We start from the raw sequence: 18,396 nt of genomic DNA, 5'->3' as shown, positions 1-18,396 counted from the left end.
AAATAGGAACTATTTTAAAAACTTTGCTGACGTGGCTCACTATGAGCATCTTGGGAGAAACGGATATTAATATCCATATCCATATCTATTAACTAATACATATCCATATCTATTAACTAATACATATCCATATCCATATCCAATAACTAATACATATCAATTAACTAATCCATTGTTTTTTAGAATTTGTTTTTTATCCCAGTACATTTGAAATAATGAAATAATCGTAGATTTATTTTTTTGTTTTAGCATAACACATGAAAGGACAATTTTAATTTATATTAAATTAGAGCGGCCAAATTCGAGGGTTAGTTTGGTAAGAAGGCAAGTAATTATTTTTCAAATAGGGACTATTTTAAAAACTTTGCTGACGTGGCTTACTATGAGCATCTTGGGAGAAACGGATATTAATATAGGTAGGATATATATCATCAAACTACTAGAGGTACACAGTTTGACTGAATCATACAACTTGGCAACTCGGACTTAGTAGGTGGTGGTAAGCCCAAAGCTGCCGAGAAATCTGCATCCCGTTCAACAGTCTACTAATCCATCTAAAAACAGAAGAGTTAAAACTAGATAACAAGGAGGTAATGTTAGCTATTAAAGCTGTCCATCCCCAACGGTATGAGTTGCCTTGTAAGGCTTGGATTACTTCAAAGATTGTCTCCTTCAAAACAAAATGTTTCACTCTAAGATGTTGTGCCGACAAAACCGCAAACTTCACCGCTTCAAGCTCGGCTCCTGCTTTGCATCCAAGGCCACGAACCTTCCGGATAAATTTGCTCCCACTATTCTTCCCTCACTATCTCTTTGCTATAGCTCCGACTCCGACCCACCACATGCGCTTTTGTGATATGACACATCAAATCTAATGATTATACACTCATTTGGTATATTTGGAAAAACTTTCCCAAAACATTTGTCTAATAAACTTAAAGATGGGTTAGAATTGAGATGTTCTTCTCTGTGTGCCTGAAGGCAGTTGTCCGCCAGTTTTCTGCTGTCTCTGAGCATCCTTTCTCTGTTGGGTTTTCTATTCTCAAACTTGCATTCATTCCTCGCCTTCCAGATCTGATTTAGCAAGAATGCAGATTGTATACCTACCATACTCTTGTCTGTGTTGGAGCTGCAACTCCAGGCTACAAAGTTATCCACTCTTTCTCTCAGAGTTTGGTATGGTAGCTTCTGCATCCTCATTCCTATATGTGAGCTGAACCACAGACTTCTAATCCAGTCACAACTAAAAAACAGGTGTTCTGCAGACTCGATTTCCTTATAGCGAAAAGAGGCGGAGAACTCTCCTGCAACTTCCTCTCGCCATCACATCTCCCATTGGCGAAGATCTGCGTATACATCTTCGAGAGAAACATTTGGATGTATGCGGGGAATGGGAGTCTTCAAATGTGCTTGAGTGGGGGGGTTGCGGGTTGAACTTTGGCCCGATTCCTCGTCGGACTTAAGAAAACTATAAGTAGATTTGGCGGTGAGGACTCCATGTTTGTCCTTATTCCATCTCATCTTATCAGTTTGGAGCATTCTCGTGTCTCACCTTGATCTCTAAGATGGATGACATATGAGAGAGGGTTAAATGGGGCTTTGATCTTAGCCTCATCCCACCCACTCTTATCCGGCAAGAACGGATCGACACCATCGGGTTACGTAGGAGTGGATCAATCACCCCACTCTGTCAAGGTCATTGGTTGCTCATTGCATTTGATCCAAGGATCTTGAAGAACGAGAGGTAGTATCCCGATCCCATGCCCCAAATCGGGCCCCTTACTAATGGCATTAAAGGTTTTATGAATACCTTTCGGAAGAAAGAGGCCTTATCACGGTGGTTTCTTCACATCACCAATCCGGTGTTTCCCGTATATCTTTGTAAAAGAGTTCTAGTCCAAAGTGGTTGGACATCGATTCTGACTTTCCATGGTAGCTTAGCTAACATGGCCAAATTCATATCTCTAGTCTTTCTCAACCCGACCCTCCCGGCTTGTTTGGGTTGGCGGATGTGATCCCACCCTTTGGTATGGATCCGCTTTCTTTTTTCGATCCGGACCACCGAAATCCTACGGGCCATGTCAATCTTATTGCATGTAGAGCGAGAAGTAAATAGGTTGACATAGCATATAGAGGGTGGCACGGATCACGGCTTGGATCATAGTGGTTCTCCCAAACTGGATAGCACCTTAGCTTTCCGACCGCTTAATCTTTTGATGTATCTTATCCACTAAGTAGTCAAAGTCCTCAGACTTCTTCCTAGATAGCATGATAGGGACACCAAGATATTTTTCTTTAGGGGCAAAGTTCCTAATCCTCCAGAACCTCTTTAGCTTAAGTTTTTGTCTGTAATTGACATTCCTACTGAAGAAGATACTGGATTTTTCATAATTGATCTTTTGACCAGAGGCCTCACAGTAATCATCCAGTATCTTTTTCAGTTGCCCACTTTCCCCACATTAGCTTTGGTAAAGAGAATGAGATCATCGGCGATAAAGCAAGTGGGTTAGAAGCGGGGAATTCCTTTTAATCTTAATACCATGCATCGACCCTCTTGCTTTCGACTCTAGCCACCATCCTTGACAAGGCCTCGAGACCAAGATGAGCGGTAGGGGATATGGGATCCCCTTATCGATCCCTCTTTTCGAGGGACAAACTTGTCGGAGGAGATCCATTCAACATAACTTGAAATGAGACGGTAGAGACACATTGGTGTATCATCCGTCTCCACTTGGCATTGAAACCAAGTTTCTCAAAAGATCTTTGTCGAGGAAAAGGTCATTCCACCTGTCATAAGCTTTTGCCATGTCGACAGGGGCTATCCATCCCTCCTTCTTGCTTTTCATGTTCTTCATATTATGGAAGACTTCACAGGCCAAGCCCACATTGTCTCCTATGCTCCTGCCCTTAATAAAGGCCCCTTGGAAAGGGGAAATAATCTTGTTTATAAGGGCTTTAAGTCTATTGGTCAAGAGCTTGGATATAATCTTATATCCAAAGTTGCATAAGCTGATGGGCCTGAACTTAGAAGCATGGTCAGGGTTATCCACCTTAGGGATCAAAGCTAAGTGAGTCTCATTAAGCTCAGGGTGCAGGATCCCTTGGTGAAAAAAATCTTGAACAAAAGCTATCACCACTGGCCCAATGATACCCCAGCATTTCTGGTAAAAAATGCCCTGGAAACCATCTGGCCCTAGTGCCTTTAAACTCCCCATCTTCCTCACCACTTTCCAGATATCTTCTTTTGTGGGGATAGCAGTGAGGATCTCATTTTCTCTTTGGGAGACACAAGGTTGGAACAACTCAAGTATGTGTTCATTTCTCTCTGGGCTGTCTGAGGTGAAGATCTCCTTGAAATACTGGTTTAAAGAGACCCCCACCTCATGTCTGCCTTCCTTCCAGTCCCCCTCATTGTCTCTGATCTTGTCAATATTGTTCCTTCTTCTTCGGTAGATAGTGGAGAGATGGAAGAATTTGGTGTTCCTTCCCCCATCCTTCAGCCAATCATTAGAGGACTTTTGTTTCCAAAAATCCCCTTCTTTGCTATACCAATCTTGAAGATCATTTTTTAAAGCTTTCGCTTTGTTATAGTTATCAACACTAAAAGGCCTGGCCAGCACCTCATTTAGCTTGGTCTGAGTGGCCTTGATATTGGTAAAAATATTCCCAAAAACATATTTGTTCCAATTCATAAGGTCCTTCCTAGTTTTTTTTAATTTATGCACAAAGTTAATGTCAGGGAGGTCATGGGTAATCGAATTCCAAGCCCTATCAATAACATCCAAGCAAGACTCATTCTTAAGCCACATATCAAAGAATTTAAAAGGTCTAGGTAATTTTTCCTCATGTTTGTTCAGATTGATTATCAGAGATATATGGTCAGAGATAGCATTTGCCCATGTCCTGATCTGGGCATTGGGGAAAGTCGTCAACCAATCAGGTGTGGCCAAGGCTCTGTCAAGCCTTTCCAGAATGTGATCACTAACTCTCCTGTTGTTGCTCCAAGTGTATTTAGGGCCTTTAAACCCCAAATCCACCAAGCCCAGATCAGTGATCATGCTATTGAACTCATTCATACTTTTTGTGATAATACTTCTGCCCCCTATCTTTTCATCTAGGCTGGATATCGCGTTAAAATCACCAAACAAGCACCAAGGTCCAGGAACTAGAGGGGCTACACCCCTTAGCTCATTCCACACTTTGTTTCTATTATGGGCAGCTGGCTCCCCATATATGAACGAGAAATACCAAGGATCTTTACAAAAATAATTTGAAATTTTACCTGTCACTTGGTTACGCGATGCTCCAAGAATCTCCAGATCCACTCCTTCCTTCCACAGGACAGCCAACCCCCCACACATACCTATTGCTGGAACTGCAAACCTACCACTTAGCTTCAAGCTCTTGCCAAGCTTCTCTATTCCTTCCTTACTGGCCTTGGTTTCAGAAAGGCACACTATATCTACATCAAACTTCCCCATCAGGTCCTTTAGTTGCTGAATCGCCGTGGTGGTACCTATCCCCCGGCAATTCCAGACTTGTATCGTCATGGGGACAAAGGCAACTGAAGGGGCGGTACCCGCGAACCCTAGAGGGAGACAAATCTGATTCCCCAATTGCTTCTTCAGTTCTAGCTACTTCTTTCATACCTTTGGCTGGGGACTCTTCCCCTTGTTTGCCCCTTCTTTTGCTCCCTTGGCTAACACTCTCTCCATTAGAACTGGCATCCCCACTGTATCCACTAGACACACTTCCTTTATTCTTACACTTTCCCCCCTTACTGGATTGCTTGCCTTTCCCAGCTGGTGGTCGTGCTACTGTTGAATCATCGATGGCCAAAGGCTGTGGCTGATCATGATATATCAAAGCCTTACTTTTTTCAGACTCATAACCATCTTCCTCCTGGCTTCCTTGTTTCAGGTCCAAAGGTGCAGTACCCACTGAGACCTCTTCTTGGGACTCCATGTTAAACACTGCCATTTTCAGATCTTCCTCTTCAGACTGATATTCCTCTTCCTCATCAGTGAATACATCCGAAGGGATCTCCTCCTCTGGTATTTCTGGCCCCCACCTCCCCTCTGAATATACACTTGAGTCCATGGAGTGGTTTGAAAAAGATGGTTCTTCTGATTCCAGCGCCTCACTGGAGATCGATATGATCGGTGCGTCTTATGGAATTAGCAAATGTCCCAATCCCTTTGCCCTTAGCTCATCAGCCTCTCTCTTTACTTTTTTTGACTGTCTTGCCGCCTTCCTCCAACTCTGGCTACTCTCTCTATCATCGTCCATGCTTGTGCCTTTGTCAACCTCCAAAGTTGAGCTCTTTCTTTTGTTTCCCACCTGTAGCCCTTGTTTATCTCTCCTTGCTTTCCTTTTCCTCGACCCTCTAAACATACTTGTTTTGTAACCTCTTCCACGCGTCGATAAACCCTTAAATCGAAACACAGACGATGCAATCTCTCCTGTTGGGTGCGTCTGCTCTCTCCCATCCCTCTTGATATTTTCAAGGCTGGTAATGACAGCGTTGGTGGTTGGGAGTCCAAGAAACGGCGAGGCGTGATCCTCCTTCAGATCTCCCCTAGTCCCCAAGCAGCCACCCACCCCAGCTATCCACTCTAGCTCTCCAGCGCAGCATCCTACCTTTTCCTTTATCTTATCTTGTTCTATTTCCGACAAATTATCTTGTGACGGGCCTTGTCTTTCGTCCAAGGCCCTTGGTCTTTCGTCCAACACCATGCCCACAGGCTCTGTTACTAAGGTCCAAACCACCATTGCCCCCACATGGGCCTCAGGCCCATCACCTTCATCTGATTGTTTCCTATGGGCTAGATTCTGGTGGGCTTTAGTCCTCCCTTTCTGCGACCCATCTAGAGAGCCCAGCCCCTCTATCATCAAGTTTGAATTTCCAACGGTCACTGAGCCACTATCCGCATCCTCTGTACTAGCCGTTCTGAATCCTGACACAAAGCCCTCTCTTTCCTCCATACTCCTAGGCCTGTCGCCAGCTCCACTCTCCCCAGCCTCGCTTATCGGTGTAGCCACCAACCCCGCCCCTTTCCATACCCTTTTGATCGGTGATCCCCTATTCCTGGCTGGAATTTGGTCAGGCCTGGGTTTCTTTGGGGTACCCGAAAAAGTTACTGTGTCTGGTCCGGAGCTGGCAACTCCATTGAAGAACACCGTGGCTCTTAAGGTAAAGGAAAAATTGTTTTTAATGGTATTGGGGGATCCTCCACACTTGCGCATCTCTAAGCTGTAAGCTTCTCTCTGGTTGCAGTAGTGGATATCGTGGCCTATGCACCCACAAAAGTAGCAGAAAATGTCCAATTTTTCGTATTTGAACGTAACTGGGATCATTTCCCCTACCTCAGTTCGGAGCTCGATTTCTTTCAATAACCTTTCTTTTATATCCATTCTAACTCTCGCCCTGGCTACTGGAACTCTAAACTCCGCTCTACAACACAGATCGACCATAGTGACTTTGCCTAAGCTAGTCCCCACTCTTCGAATGTTTTCCTCATTTATGCGTTCTCGTGGGATTCCATACATTTGAATCCAGAAGTCTACCAAGTCGAACTTCTGCGTTGTGTTCACTTCTGTTGGCTGAATCCCTTTCTTCACAGAGAAAATAAACCCTTGTATTACCCATGGGCCATTTTTCCTCACATGCTCGTATTCCTCCTTTAATTCAAATTCCAGTCTGTAATAACCCCTTGAGATCAGCTCTACCTTTGTGTTGCCCCTTGTTTGCCAGCATCGATGTAGTTCGTCTGCAAGATCTTGTAGTGCTATGGTTTTGCTCCCATACAACTTACCCATCAGAGTAGTTTTTTCATAGGTACTTTCTTCCATATTCTTACCTTCAATTGTCACCACCCTTTTCTCTTTGGTGCAGAACAGATTTTGCATTTCAGCTTGTAATTTTTCTACTCTTGTTTTAATAGAACTATCTTGTTTCGAGGGGCTCTCCCTTTCAACCTGTGGAGACCCCATGATAGGAGACACAACTAGAAAAAAACAGGAAGACTATCAGGGATTCAAAAAAAAAAAAAAAAACCCCCTCTACTCAGACTCAACCAGTAGGCAGTTGAGCCCTATATGAGAAAAGACAAGGAAAGAATCAGAAGAAGAGAGGTGGAAAGGGTTCGGAAAGCAGTAAAGATAAAAGAGAAATAAGAGAGCTGCTTTTAGCCGCAGTAGAGCTAACAGGTTTCGAGTACACCTCCACAATTTGGTATGGTTCGTTGAAAATAGACAGAACTAGTCAAGTACAAACGTATATTATGTTGTCACAAATTCCTCTCATGAGGTTCAAACCAAGGAAATCCCAAGAAATCAAAAACCTCCTTTTCAGTCTTAAAGCTCAAACTTGTACTAGCTATAGAACCCTGCAATCAAATACAGATTTCAGTAACGAGTGAGGAAAGAATAACAGAAATAATGCACCTATAGTTTTAAATATACCCGTTTCCCGCCTGAACTTTGAGTAGCCAGATATAGCCCTGTGTCGTCAAGTCGGTAACCTTTGGATCCTGCAAGTATCCTCAACCTGAAACCAACGAGAATATGCATATATATCATCTTCTTTCATACACTAGCCTTTTAGAGCATGCAATAACTGGGGAGAAAACTGAAATTTGATTGCCCCTTGGCACAAGGACTAATTAATGGTTTGCATTACATGTTTTTAAGCAACAACAAGTCTTCCTTTACCAATGCCACAATATTCAAAGATCTAGTCATATCTCAGATTGTAGTCTGCCAACCTTACCAACATCATTATTTTATGAAACAAACCTAACCATGAAAAAACTCACCTATGTAAATAATTTTAATGCTAGCAAGTGCTTTCTGCATCTTTTCGCCATTTATATAATGAAAGTAAATATCATGCAAGGAAACACTAGGGTGAAATGCTATATTGTAACAAAGAAACCTACCTCCGATTTAGTACATCATTTCCCGTCCAATGTATTAGACCAAACGCAAATATACTCATTGGATATACCTAGGAAAGACGAATCATAATATGTCAGAGCACAATTGCAATAATCAGATGTAGATGTGATATCCATTGTTCTTTGTCAACATCTGATGGGGCTGAAGTTGGAGTAGGGAGAAAGGAAGATGAAACCATCATTAGACGTAACTGATTCCAAAAAAACAAATCTTCTGCTACTGTATACACTGCACAATTTTTACTTCTCCAAAAAAGAGACCTTGCAGTTGATCATAAAAAGCTAAAGCAAATAAAACATCATAGTCTGTTCTTCCATAGTGCTCTATCTAATACACATCTATATGAGTTTTAAGAACATAAAGCATGTTCAAGGTGGCACCAGCTTAGGTCTTTAATCTCCTTGAAGTTAATATAAACAATTCATTAAAATGTTCCTTACTATATTTTTCCTTTGATAATTGGAACTTTTATTTCATAACCCCTTAAATCCCTTTCCCCCATGAAAGTGGGAGTTGAACCTAAGACACTATATACCTAAAGCACCTATACGATATCATGTTTTTGAGGGAGGATGTATACCCACAGCTCACAATTGAGAGGTAATAACATTCTAAAAAAACTATAATTAGCACCCACACTGATTAGTAGTATGCTCACAGAAATGTTCAGAAAATAATATTAAAAAAACATAAAGGTAGAAGTGGTCAAGTGGAAGCAATGATAGTTTCTCCCTCAGGCATATTTTTCGGACTAGACATGCTTTGAGTGGGATATTAAATCTGTGGGAGGCATGTTTATAGATTTTATATACTGGATTTACCATTAAGAGAGAGAAGGCAACAACTAAAAAATGATTCATCTAACAGTCAATAGAGATACTCAATCATGAAAGACTGAGAAAAATGAAAAGGAAAGCGCACATAAACAAGAGAGAATATAAAAGAGAAAAAGTAACACCTTCAAATCTATACGACGCCGTAGCTCTCGACCAGGATAGGTGCAAAGACCAAAATATGTGTCAACTACAGACTCAGCACCCTGTAAAAAGTCGCTAGGAGTAAATTGTGATAATAGCCATGACTCATAATGGGCTCAATAGAATGAAAACTACTTGTATGAGAGGTAATTAGTGAAATATTAAAAACTGCTGCAAAGAATAATAAGTATTATAATTAATAAAGAAAAACCTCTAAGGATTACAAAACATAGATCAAACATGTAGAAGTTTGGCCTTAGCAGATGTTCAGTTTGTAAGAAGAAATCCGCTTAGTGTATAATAAGTTATAATATGAATATATACAACATATAACAATTAGAACTTGTTTGTAGCTCAACCAAATATCCATGTCGATGCAGCTATGATTGCTTAAAATCAAGAGAACGCACTGCTCTTCATCAAGAATTCATACATGTATCACACTTCTTCAAAATAATAAATGATACTAGGAAACCTATAGGAACAACTTTAAAACACTTGAGAATGTTATTACCTCTTCACTGTGGGTACTGATTATCAGATCCTCCCTCAAAAACATAATATCTTTTAGGTGCTTCAGGTATCGAGCTAGAAAACCCTTATGGCTGGAGGAAATTAAAAAGAAAACAAAAAAAAATGTCGGTTAACCATCCTAAACCCATGTCAGGAGAAAAAAAGGAAGGACTACGATAAGAAAGAAAAAGAAACTACAACAGGAAATCGAACATCCAATAAAACTATGCAAGCAAGAACAAGGCGGAGACAAATCATGCAAAGACATAAGATAGATCAAGTGCACACACGTTTTAAGATGGTGAAAGTATTCATATTGCATCTCCATCTTATTCTTTGTGTCATCTGTAACATTAACATATTATACAGATAAAGAAGTTAGGGATGAAGAAAAGGGCACTTAGATATTGAAGTATTTGAACCTTAAAACACACTTTAAAGGATGGTCATTCCTGAAAAAGTAACAGTAGCACTAAAAAGCTGATCTCAGTATAGATCATCATTACTATGTCAAAAAAGATGCACGAAGAATTCTTAGTGATAAGAGAATTTCGTGTCTCATCAATTATCTGAAAGAACTTGAAGTTTGGGGGTACATAATGGGACGAATATCCAAGTGGCTGGGGTTACATTTCTATCACTATTTTCCACAATCTCTCACCCTGCCTCCGCCCCTCTAACTGTCACAACATCCCCCCCACACACACACACGTTTTCCCCGGTGAAGGTGGGATCTGATGCCAAGACATTTGGGCCAACCTCACAAGGCTTGATCAGATCAGTAGGTCACAGGACGCCTTCTAATTCTACCACCATTAGTGAAGACAGAACAATAAATAACTAGAAAAAATATATACATAACAAAGATATCACACTCCATCTGTATGATTGTATGCAACACAACCAATATGGAACCTAACAAGGGTACACCACTAAAAAGAAATTGAGCATGTATCAATGTGAATAAATTTCTACCTTTCTCCATCGGGGTGAGTAATTATGATATCCAGGTCCCCACAAGTAGATTTTCCACGTCTGTACGAACCTCCACATACAATAACTACCTATAAGAAGAAGCAAAGATTATATTCAGGCAAATACAACAAGAGAGACTCAAATTGCAAACAAAAAGAATAGTCAATCCCCAAACAACAAGAACAAAAAGCATAACATTACTGTTATTTCCTCTATGATTTCTACTTTCACAGCAAAGAGTCCAAGGCTCTCTGTTCATTGTTCTAGGACTTTTTAGGACATGCATCTCCAAGAGGAGATCAAAGTTGACCAGGTGGGTCTAAACAGATATAAAAGCTACGTAACCCAAGCCAAATCTAAAAGTAGACTTGGCAAGAAAACAATGACTATGGTCTCTTTCATCTTAAATCCATTAGTGGCATATAATATAACTGCTACTCACCCGAACAACCTTGTTTTCTTCTCTATGATTGGGTCATCCTAATTACGTTTGATGTTAGATTTTAATAAGAATGGAAAGCAACAGCCTTACCAAAGCTGTCTTTGGGACTAACTCTGGTAGTTATAAGTTGTATTAATAGGGAGTTCACTTCTAATTAATTTCAACTATGCATATTAAGAAATTTCCCGAAAAATTTATGAAAGGAGTTCAGTTTATGACCCACCTAAACATCACAAAACCTGAGAGTGGGAGGTCAAGGACTTGAGTAGGATTTCAAAAATAATATAGAATTGTAATATACAGATATGCCTAAATGAGTTTAAACTCGACAGATGTGATAATTTCTTGAAGTTCCCTCCAAACACAGACTTAATAGTTTAATTTCACCATTATAGGCAATTCAAATGCTGAACTCACCCCAGGCAAAATATCTTCTCCGGCTTTCTGTAGAAGAATCTCCATAAGCCGAACCTACGCCCACCAGAAAGTGCATAAATTGCTTGGGAGAAACAATAAGTATTATGCATTTAAAATCTGAAGTATAAACGCCCATGGAAAAGAAGTTGCCAAACCTCATCACGTGGAATCCTTTCTTTGATATCTTCAAAATATTTCAACCCCACCCTCTGTGGGCTTGTTAAAGAGTCTTCGCTCTTCAGATCATCCAATGTCCGATGACCTTTTTCATATAATTTCAGTGCTGTGGCAGGACCAATCCCCCAAACTTCTCCAAATAAGGATATAGTCCGAACCTTCAGAATTTGTATACAAGAAGTAGACATTAGATGATTATGGAACAGGTTCATATTATTGAACATTACGAGGGGAGGGGAATCCACAGCATGTAACGAACTTATTTTTTAAGAGTATTGTGTTCATTTTCCCTAAAATGAGATAGCGGTTGAGGTAGTGTAGAATCAACTGTACGTACTTAGCTGGGAGAAATAAATCGAGATCATATGCAAATATCAACCTCACATCTAGAGCATGTTAGATTCAATCACGGCCAGGGTTATTTTCTTAGAAAACCTGGCAGTTCTTGTCATATATTAATCGGGGATCCAGGACCTTCTGTTCTATTCCGCTTAAAATACCACAATCATTCTACAATTGGTTACAGTAGCACAGTCAATGATTCGGCAGAAAGTCTGTCCGAAATGTATTCACTATATTCCCTAAGAAATTAAGACCAAGCATCCAAGTATCACCACTAAATGGTGATATGGACTATAACTTTAGCTACATTTCAATGAGTTGTTCCAGGCGGTCTTAGACACACCAGATTGGATATATCCAACATCTATCATCTACAAGCTTCGAAGAACAGATTAATCATACTGTTATCTTGAAACAAAGGTAAGCCAGACTTCTTTCAGTTTGAAGTGACCAGAGAGTTTGAGGCTCTAGTTGATCCAAAATAATATCCAATTTGTGCATAAGATAAAAGGAAAGAAGAGGATGTAAAATGTCCGGTCATTAAAGTTATATTATATGCCGAAAATTAAATGTTGGTAAAAGATTTTAGGAATGCACCTTTTCATCAGTCTCAAAGTGCTCCAACTTTGATAATTTCCCAGTAGTCACTATCTCGTGTATCTAAAACAAATTCATTAGCATCGTTAGTCTTGTGAAGAACCTTCATTCTCACACTTCACAGACTTTATCACTTTAAGAGTTAAATCTTTGCTGCAAATTAATCAAGTAAATATATAGCTCTTTGTTCTATCCCCATGGTATATCATGAGAAAAGCAAAAAGTTACCAACAGAAGAATCAAACCCTTAGTGCACAACACTAGATAGATATCACGAAATCTCTCTGTACAATACAATTGTAATAAGAACAGGGGATCAGGTGAGAATCAGCCATTACCAAACGTGACTTATTCAATGTAGAGCTTACGCTGAGAGATGGAAGTCTAGAGGAGCTTACATGATCTTGCATCGATTTCCCAATTGTAGGTAGGCATTTGACTTGATCCACACTTTTGATTTCGAAAGACAACTTTTCAATCACCTGAATAGCCTTGTAATAGCTAAATGACCGACGGTCATCTCCTAAAGCTGTTGTTGAAAAATAATAATGGATATCAGATCTAGATTAGAAATCTAAACTAAGAAATTTATGAATTTAAATAACTGAAAATACATTCTCACCCCTATATATACCAACAAGCTTCCCAAATATTTCTGTTAAATTGCTGTTTAAGTCAGGTGGATTGTACGCCATGCATTGCTGTAAATTGCGTACTCCGTCAACAAAATGAGTAAAGTAAATTTTAAAGGCATTTAAAACCTCCTATCAAATAAAGTAATAAACCAGTCAATCATTGCCAGAGTAGATGCTACACTGTGAATTGTGAAAAATTGAAATGAACATGGCACTTAAAACCTTAGGATATAATTATGATTCATTAGTAGCCGAACCGTACATTGTTATCTAAAGAATTCTGGTTATTTGGATTAGATTTGTCGTGACTGCTGATAGAGTCACAAAATCCTGTACCAGTATTTGGTGCTTCATCTCCAGCGCTACTACTGTTATCATCCCCTTGCGATGCACATGCAACTTGTGATGTCTCAGGAAACATTCTGACCTTTTTTACATGTGGTAGTTCATCATCATCAAATTGGTTTTCCTTTAACTGTCCAGAAGAAAAATATTTCAATGATTTGCCTCGCTCATCAACTCCTCCCATCTGTGTTTTTAGATTGTATAAACCCTCGGAGACCTTTTCTCCTGATTTCAAGCTCTCTTCCAACCATTGGTAAAGTAGAATGCTCTGCGTTGTCCATCAAGTGCTAGTCATGAATACAATTTTGACGTAATTTCTCTATGTGCTACTAAACTGAACAGTGTTTCATTAACTTCTCAAAAAACATTTTAAGATCAACTAAAAAACTTGAATCAGCTTACATAAGAAAGAACGCAAACTCACTCCTTTGAAGCGCATCAGGTGCTCGTTACCGACTTGGAGAAGGGTCTTTAAGTCCAAAACAAAAATATGAGTAACTACCTTTGAGATTTGGTCTTCAACAGTAGCTCCCATTAGCACCAACTTCTCTTTCCAAATCTAAAGAAAAACAATAGGATAATTCGTGAAACTCAAGAACATAAAGTCTTGATGCCAAAATGGTTTTTATCTTCTCTATTTCTAAATTGTGTCTTTTACACCTGATCTCAACTTTCTACTCGCTCTTTTAGAAACTTTAGTTTTCAGACTCACAGTGACAAGTGTTTATCCTCACTAATTTCAAGTCTTTTACGCACTTCATTGATCAGTCAATACAACCTGGCCACTTCCCTAGAACATGAATTTCAAAACTTATTTAGGTTCTCTTTTTACAACACCTTTTGACATGATTCATCTCAAAATTATCATCTTCTGAACACTCAACCTATGACCAAATTTCTAATCAGAATGCCTATAAGCAACACAACTCTACAACGCAATACATTTCCAACTTTATCCACCCTCCTCTAAAAATCTAAAAAAACACCATAAAAAAAAGTGGTAAAGCATTGCTTTCATACATGTTAAGAATGCAAGATGAATTGAGTCAAATGTCCAAAAGTGTAGAAAAAACATGGAAACAAGTCAAAGGTAACAAATTTCATCCAAAAATGAGTGTGGATATTTTCATATTTGGGTGGGGGTAAGAAAATGACCTGTAGTCTTCGAGATTGTACACCATTTTCAACAAAGTAAACGAGCATACCCTCAAACATGCCATGTTCATCTGTTTCTAAACTTGGGTTCTTAGCTGCTTCCTTCTTTCTTCCCTTCTTCTTCGGTGCCATTTCTACTTCAAACAAAACTATTTCTCATTTTCTGTTAACTGAAAAAACAAACTACTCCGATATTTCACGTCTTTTAATTTCTTTTCCTATAATAATATTAACATTAATAATAATAATAATAATGTAAATAAATAAAACAGATATAAGATATCCAGTAGTTTTGGATAAAAGCCCGTAAGTAAGTAGATATATTACGCTCTTGTGTAATGGATTTTGGTGGAGGATGGGAGGAGCATTTACCTTTGGTGGAGTTTGCATATAATAACAGTTTTCAGTCGAGCATTGGTATGGCACCCTTTGAGGCCTTGTATGGGCGTCTATGTCAATCACCTGCTTGTTGGGCAGATGTGGGAGACCGAGTATTGCTTGGGCCTGAGATAGTGAGAGGGACATCTGAACAGATTAAAGTCATTAGAAAGGATTTAAAGATTAAGACACAGTAGGCGGCGAAAAAGTTATGCAGATTTGAAGAGAAAAACGGGTAGAGTTTTCGTAGAAGCGATTTTGTGTTTTTGAAGGTTTCCCTATGAGAGGAGTTATGAGGTTTGGCATGAAAGGAAAGTTGAGTCCACGATATATTGGACCATATGAGATAGTAGCCTCCGTTGGTAGTTTGGCGTATCGTCTTGCTTTGCCGCCTAACTTAGCGATGATTCATGATGTCTTCCACGTCTATGCTACGGAAAAATGTGAAAGATCCCATCGAGGTTGTTCACCCGTGAGCTAGAGTTGAACGATGATGTAACTTTTACAGTGAGGCCTATCACGATAGTAGATAGGGATGTGAAACACCTTAGGAGGACGATTGTAAACTTGGTAAAAGTGCAGTGGAGTGAAAGGGAAAATGACGTGACCTGGGAACTTGAAGATAAGATAAGACAGATGCACCCTGAGCTCTTCTCTGACACTCTACCTTGAATCTCGAGACAAGATCCTTTTAAGGTGTGTATATTATAACACCCCGTCTTTTAATTTCTTTTTCTATAATAATATTAATATTAATAATAATAATAATAATGTAAATAAATAAAACAGAGATAAGATATCCAGTAGTTTTGGATAAAAGCCCGTAAGTAAGTAGATAAGTCTAAAACCCTTGTTTTCTGGGAGGTTTTACAAACTAGAAAAAAAAATAGAGTTTTCTCACGAGAGTTTCTGGGGGAAAAACACAGCGAGGGTTTATAAAAAAAAAAAATGAGAGTTTTACTGAAAAGTTTTGAACGAGGAAGATTATTTTTTCGTGTGACAATAGACGTCGGGCTTTCGGGGTTTCGCTTTCGGAAAGCAGTTCGGTTTTAAATCGGTGAGTAGTCATAATATGTTATATTTCTTTTATTGGTTTCGATTAATCATATCAGTAATGCCGTTTTCTCTAATTGCAATATTGCCGACTCTGTTAATGGTTAGATACCATTTTGAACCACTGCAGTAGATAAACTAGGACGACTCTGTTAATGGCATTTAAACTGTCGAAGTCTGGACACCGGTGGCTAATGGCGTCGCCATCAGCAGCACCAAACCGTTCTTTGTTTTTTTTAAAGTATGGTTTTTTATTTGATTTGTGGTAATGTTGAATTGTAAACTTTGAATGTTTATTGATGATGTTTGGTTGTGGTAGTGAAGAGTTGGGTATTGAATTGGTGTTTGGGTTGATTGGGTGAGGGGAAGCCTTGAAACAGCCAGTAATGGCGTTCGACCAAGATCCAAACCGTTCCGATTTTTAATGTGTTATTTGAATGTTTTGTTGTTTGGATTTTGTTGGGACATTGTTGTTGGGTTGAGGTGAATGGGTTGGCAGTGGATTGGGTGCTGGAGAGGAGCTGTCGAAGCTCCAAAGCTTTGTTAATGGCGTGGGATGCGATTTTTGCATTATAACGAAATCATGAATTGTTAGGATAGGTGTGTAGGGGTTTTTGTGGGGATGAAAACCGCTGGGTTTGTTTTAGTTATCGATGGCCGGTGGTGGCTGCATCGGTGGTGGAGGCGTTGGTGGAAATTTGAGAGGAATGAGATGAACAGTAGTAAAAACGACTTTGGGCTTGGGCCAAAATCGTGGTGTGCTAATATCTTTTTACTTTTGGATTTTTATTTTTGGCTTAAGTTAGACTATGGGCTTTAGGCTTTGGGCTTTTGGGGTTAGAAAAGTTTGACCATGGTTGACTTTGACAGTTGACCAGAGTTGACTTTGACCAGTTGACTCGAAAATTTGACTTTTTCCTAAAATTATGATTCGGTCTATTAGGATAAGTCTAGGACAATTAGCATGTTTGACTTAGGCTAGGACCTTTGTAAATATACTTGTGTACGTGTATTTACTACTTTGTGATTTTTCAGTCTTTTACGATACACACGTTATGACACTTATACATCCATGAAATTAATAACGCGTAAACAAAAAATACTTGAATCAAGATATTCTTTCGTTCTCTGAAATAATAAATACAATAAATTTCAATAATGCGTAAACAAAACTTACCGCACCCTTTTAGAACTCTCCACGCCTCAAGTTTTGGAATTGAGTTTATGACTGATGAAGTCATATGTTAGGTGGGCAATTATTGAATGTGTCATAAATGGCCCGTTAACGTTATATAAGGGTATTCATTGAATGTGCCATAAATGACCTAGGTATTCATTGAATGTGCCGTGAATGACCAGATGGTTTGGACTGCCCTAAAGCGGAACTAAGGTATTCGCCTTGCGGGTTAGTTGTATTCCTTGAGTGTACGGGAATGTAGGATTGGGTATTCCTTGAATGTGGCAGGAATGACCCAGGGCATTCATTGAATGTGTCATGAATGGCCCGTTAGTGATATGATAGGTATTCCTTGAATGTGGCGGGAATGACCTAAGGTGTTCATTGAATGTGCCATGAATGACCTGAGTTTTCGTGCCCAAAGAGGCTGTGAAATATGTGTATGAAAGCCCAGAGATGGCTATGATATTGTGGTATTTGGTGGGATAGAGGCACACAGGAATGTGTGATTTGGCAAATGTGTGGAGTGCAAATCGTGGAGTAGGTATTAAAGGGTGGGTGTATAAGAAAAGTAATTGATTAATTGACAAGAGAAATTGATTTGATTATGCGAGTGTGTTTGGGCTTACTTTTGAATCCATATAGGATATCTACATATGTTATATACAAGTTCTAACTTTCTTTTGCAGGAGGGTAGGACTTAATAATATTTTTGCAGGGACGCGGTCCTACCCTTATACAGCGGCGGACATCGATAAGTGTAATTCAATTATTTAAATATTAAAATGAGTTATTAGAATGAGTTAATAAAATGGAAGTTAATAAAATGGAAATTTTGCTTGGGAAGAAACTATGCCGGTTGAGATGACGGAACTACCTGTCTTCCAAGCTGAGAATGATTAGGTTATGATAGATTTAAAGTGTTAGTTGGATAAGTAAAGTTTGAAATGTTTACATGTAGTTAGTCTACTCATACCAGCAAATTCCATTTTGCTGACCCATGTTTGCTTTGTTTTGGCAACGTGGGTGTGTTCTTGGGAACATAGGTGGAAGGCAGTGGAACCGTGGCGTGTGATTGGGATTCTTCCCTGGAGCAGTCCGTTAGTTTTCTTTTAGGTCTGATTCCTATTGGAATGATGTAATAACGTAGTTTTGCCTTTTTCATGGCATGAGAACATGGTAGTGAAGAATTTTATTCTGAGAGTTTGTTTGATATTTTATTTGGAAGGATGTTATCTTAATAAAGAAGTTGCG

The 18,396-nt window shown here is 39.3% G+C and overlaps 1 protein-coding gene across 4 annotated transcripts; it reads right to left on the bottom strand.

Moving 5' to 3' along the window:
* Window positions 1-7,141: 7,141 nt before the first annotated feature.
* On the bottom strand, window positions 7,142-14,760 carry POL{LAMBDA} (DNA polymerase lambda (POLL)). Of its 4 annotated transcripts, none has more exons than XM_086597791.1 (14): window positions 14,535-14,760; window positions 13,804-13,938; window positions 13,297-13,647; window positions 13,022-13,163; window positions 12,798-12,928; window positions 12,400-12,462; window positions 11,439-11,618; window positions 11,284-11,337; window positions 10,425-10,513; window positions 9,451-9,541; window positions 8,918-8,998; window positions 7,941-8,008; window positions 7,465-7,549; window positions 7,142-7,388 (listed from the first exon to the last, which is right to left on the bottom strand). In XM_086597791.1, exons 1-14 carry the CDS (start codon window positions 14,664-14,666, stop codon window positions 7,290-7,292), a joined length of 1,701 nt encoding a protein of 566 aa, XP_086453917.1. In that variant the 5' UTR covers window positions 14,667-14,760; the 3' UTR covers window positions 7,142-7,289. The 4 variants fall into 4 exon arrangements, with proteins under 4 accessions (XP_086453917.1, XP_086453921.1, XP_086453927.1 ...); XM_086597795.1 differs by having other exon boundaries at window positions 13,022-13,100; XM_086597801.1 differs by having other exon boundaries at window positions 13,022-13,100; window positions 13,462-13,647.
* Between the last annotated feature and the right edge of the window lie 3,636 nt (window positions 14,761-18,396).

This window comes from Coptis chinensis, chromosome 1, assembly GCF_015680905.1.
Source record: "Coptis chinensis isolate HL-2020 chromosome 1, ASM1568090v1, whole genome shotgun sequence".
In the NCBI taxonomy this organism is placed as follows: Eukaryota; Viridiplantae; Streptophyta; class Magnoliopsida; order Ranunculales; family Ranunculaceae; genus Coptis; species Coptis chinensis.
This window is presented reverse-complemented; position numbering and strand designations above follow the sequence as displayed.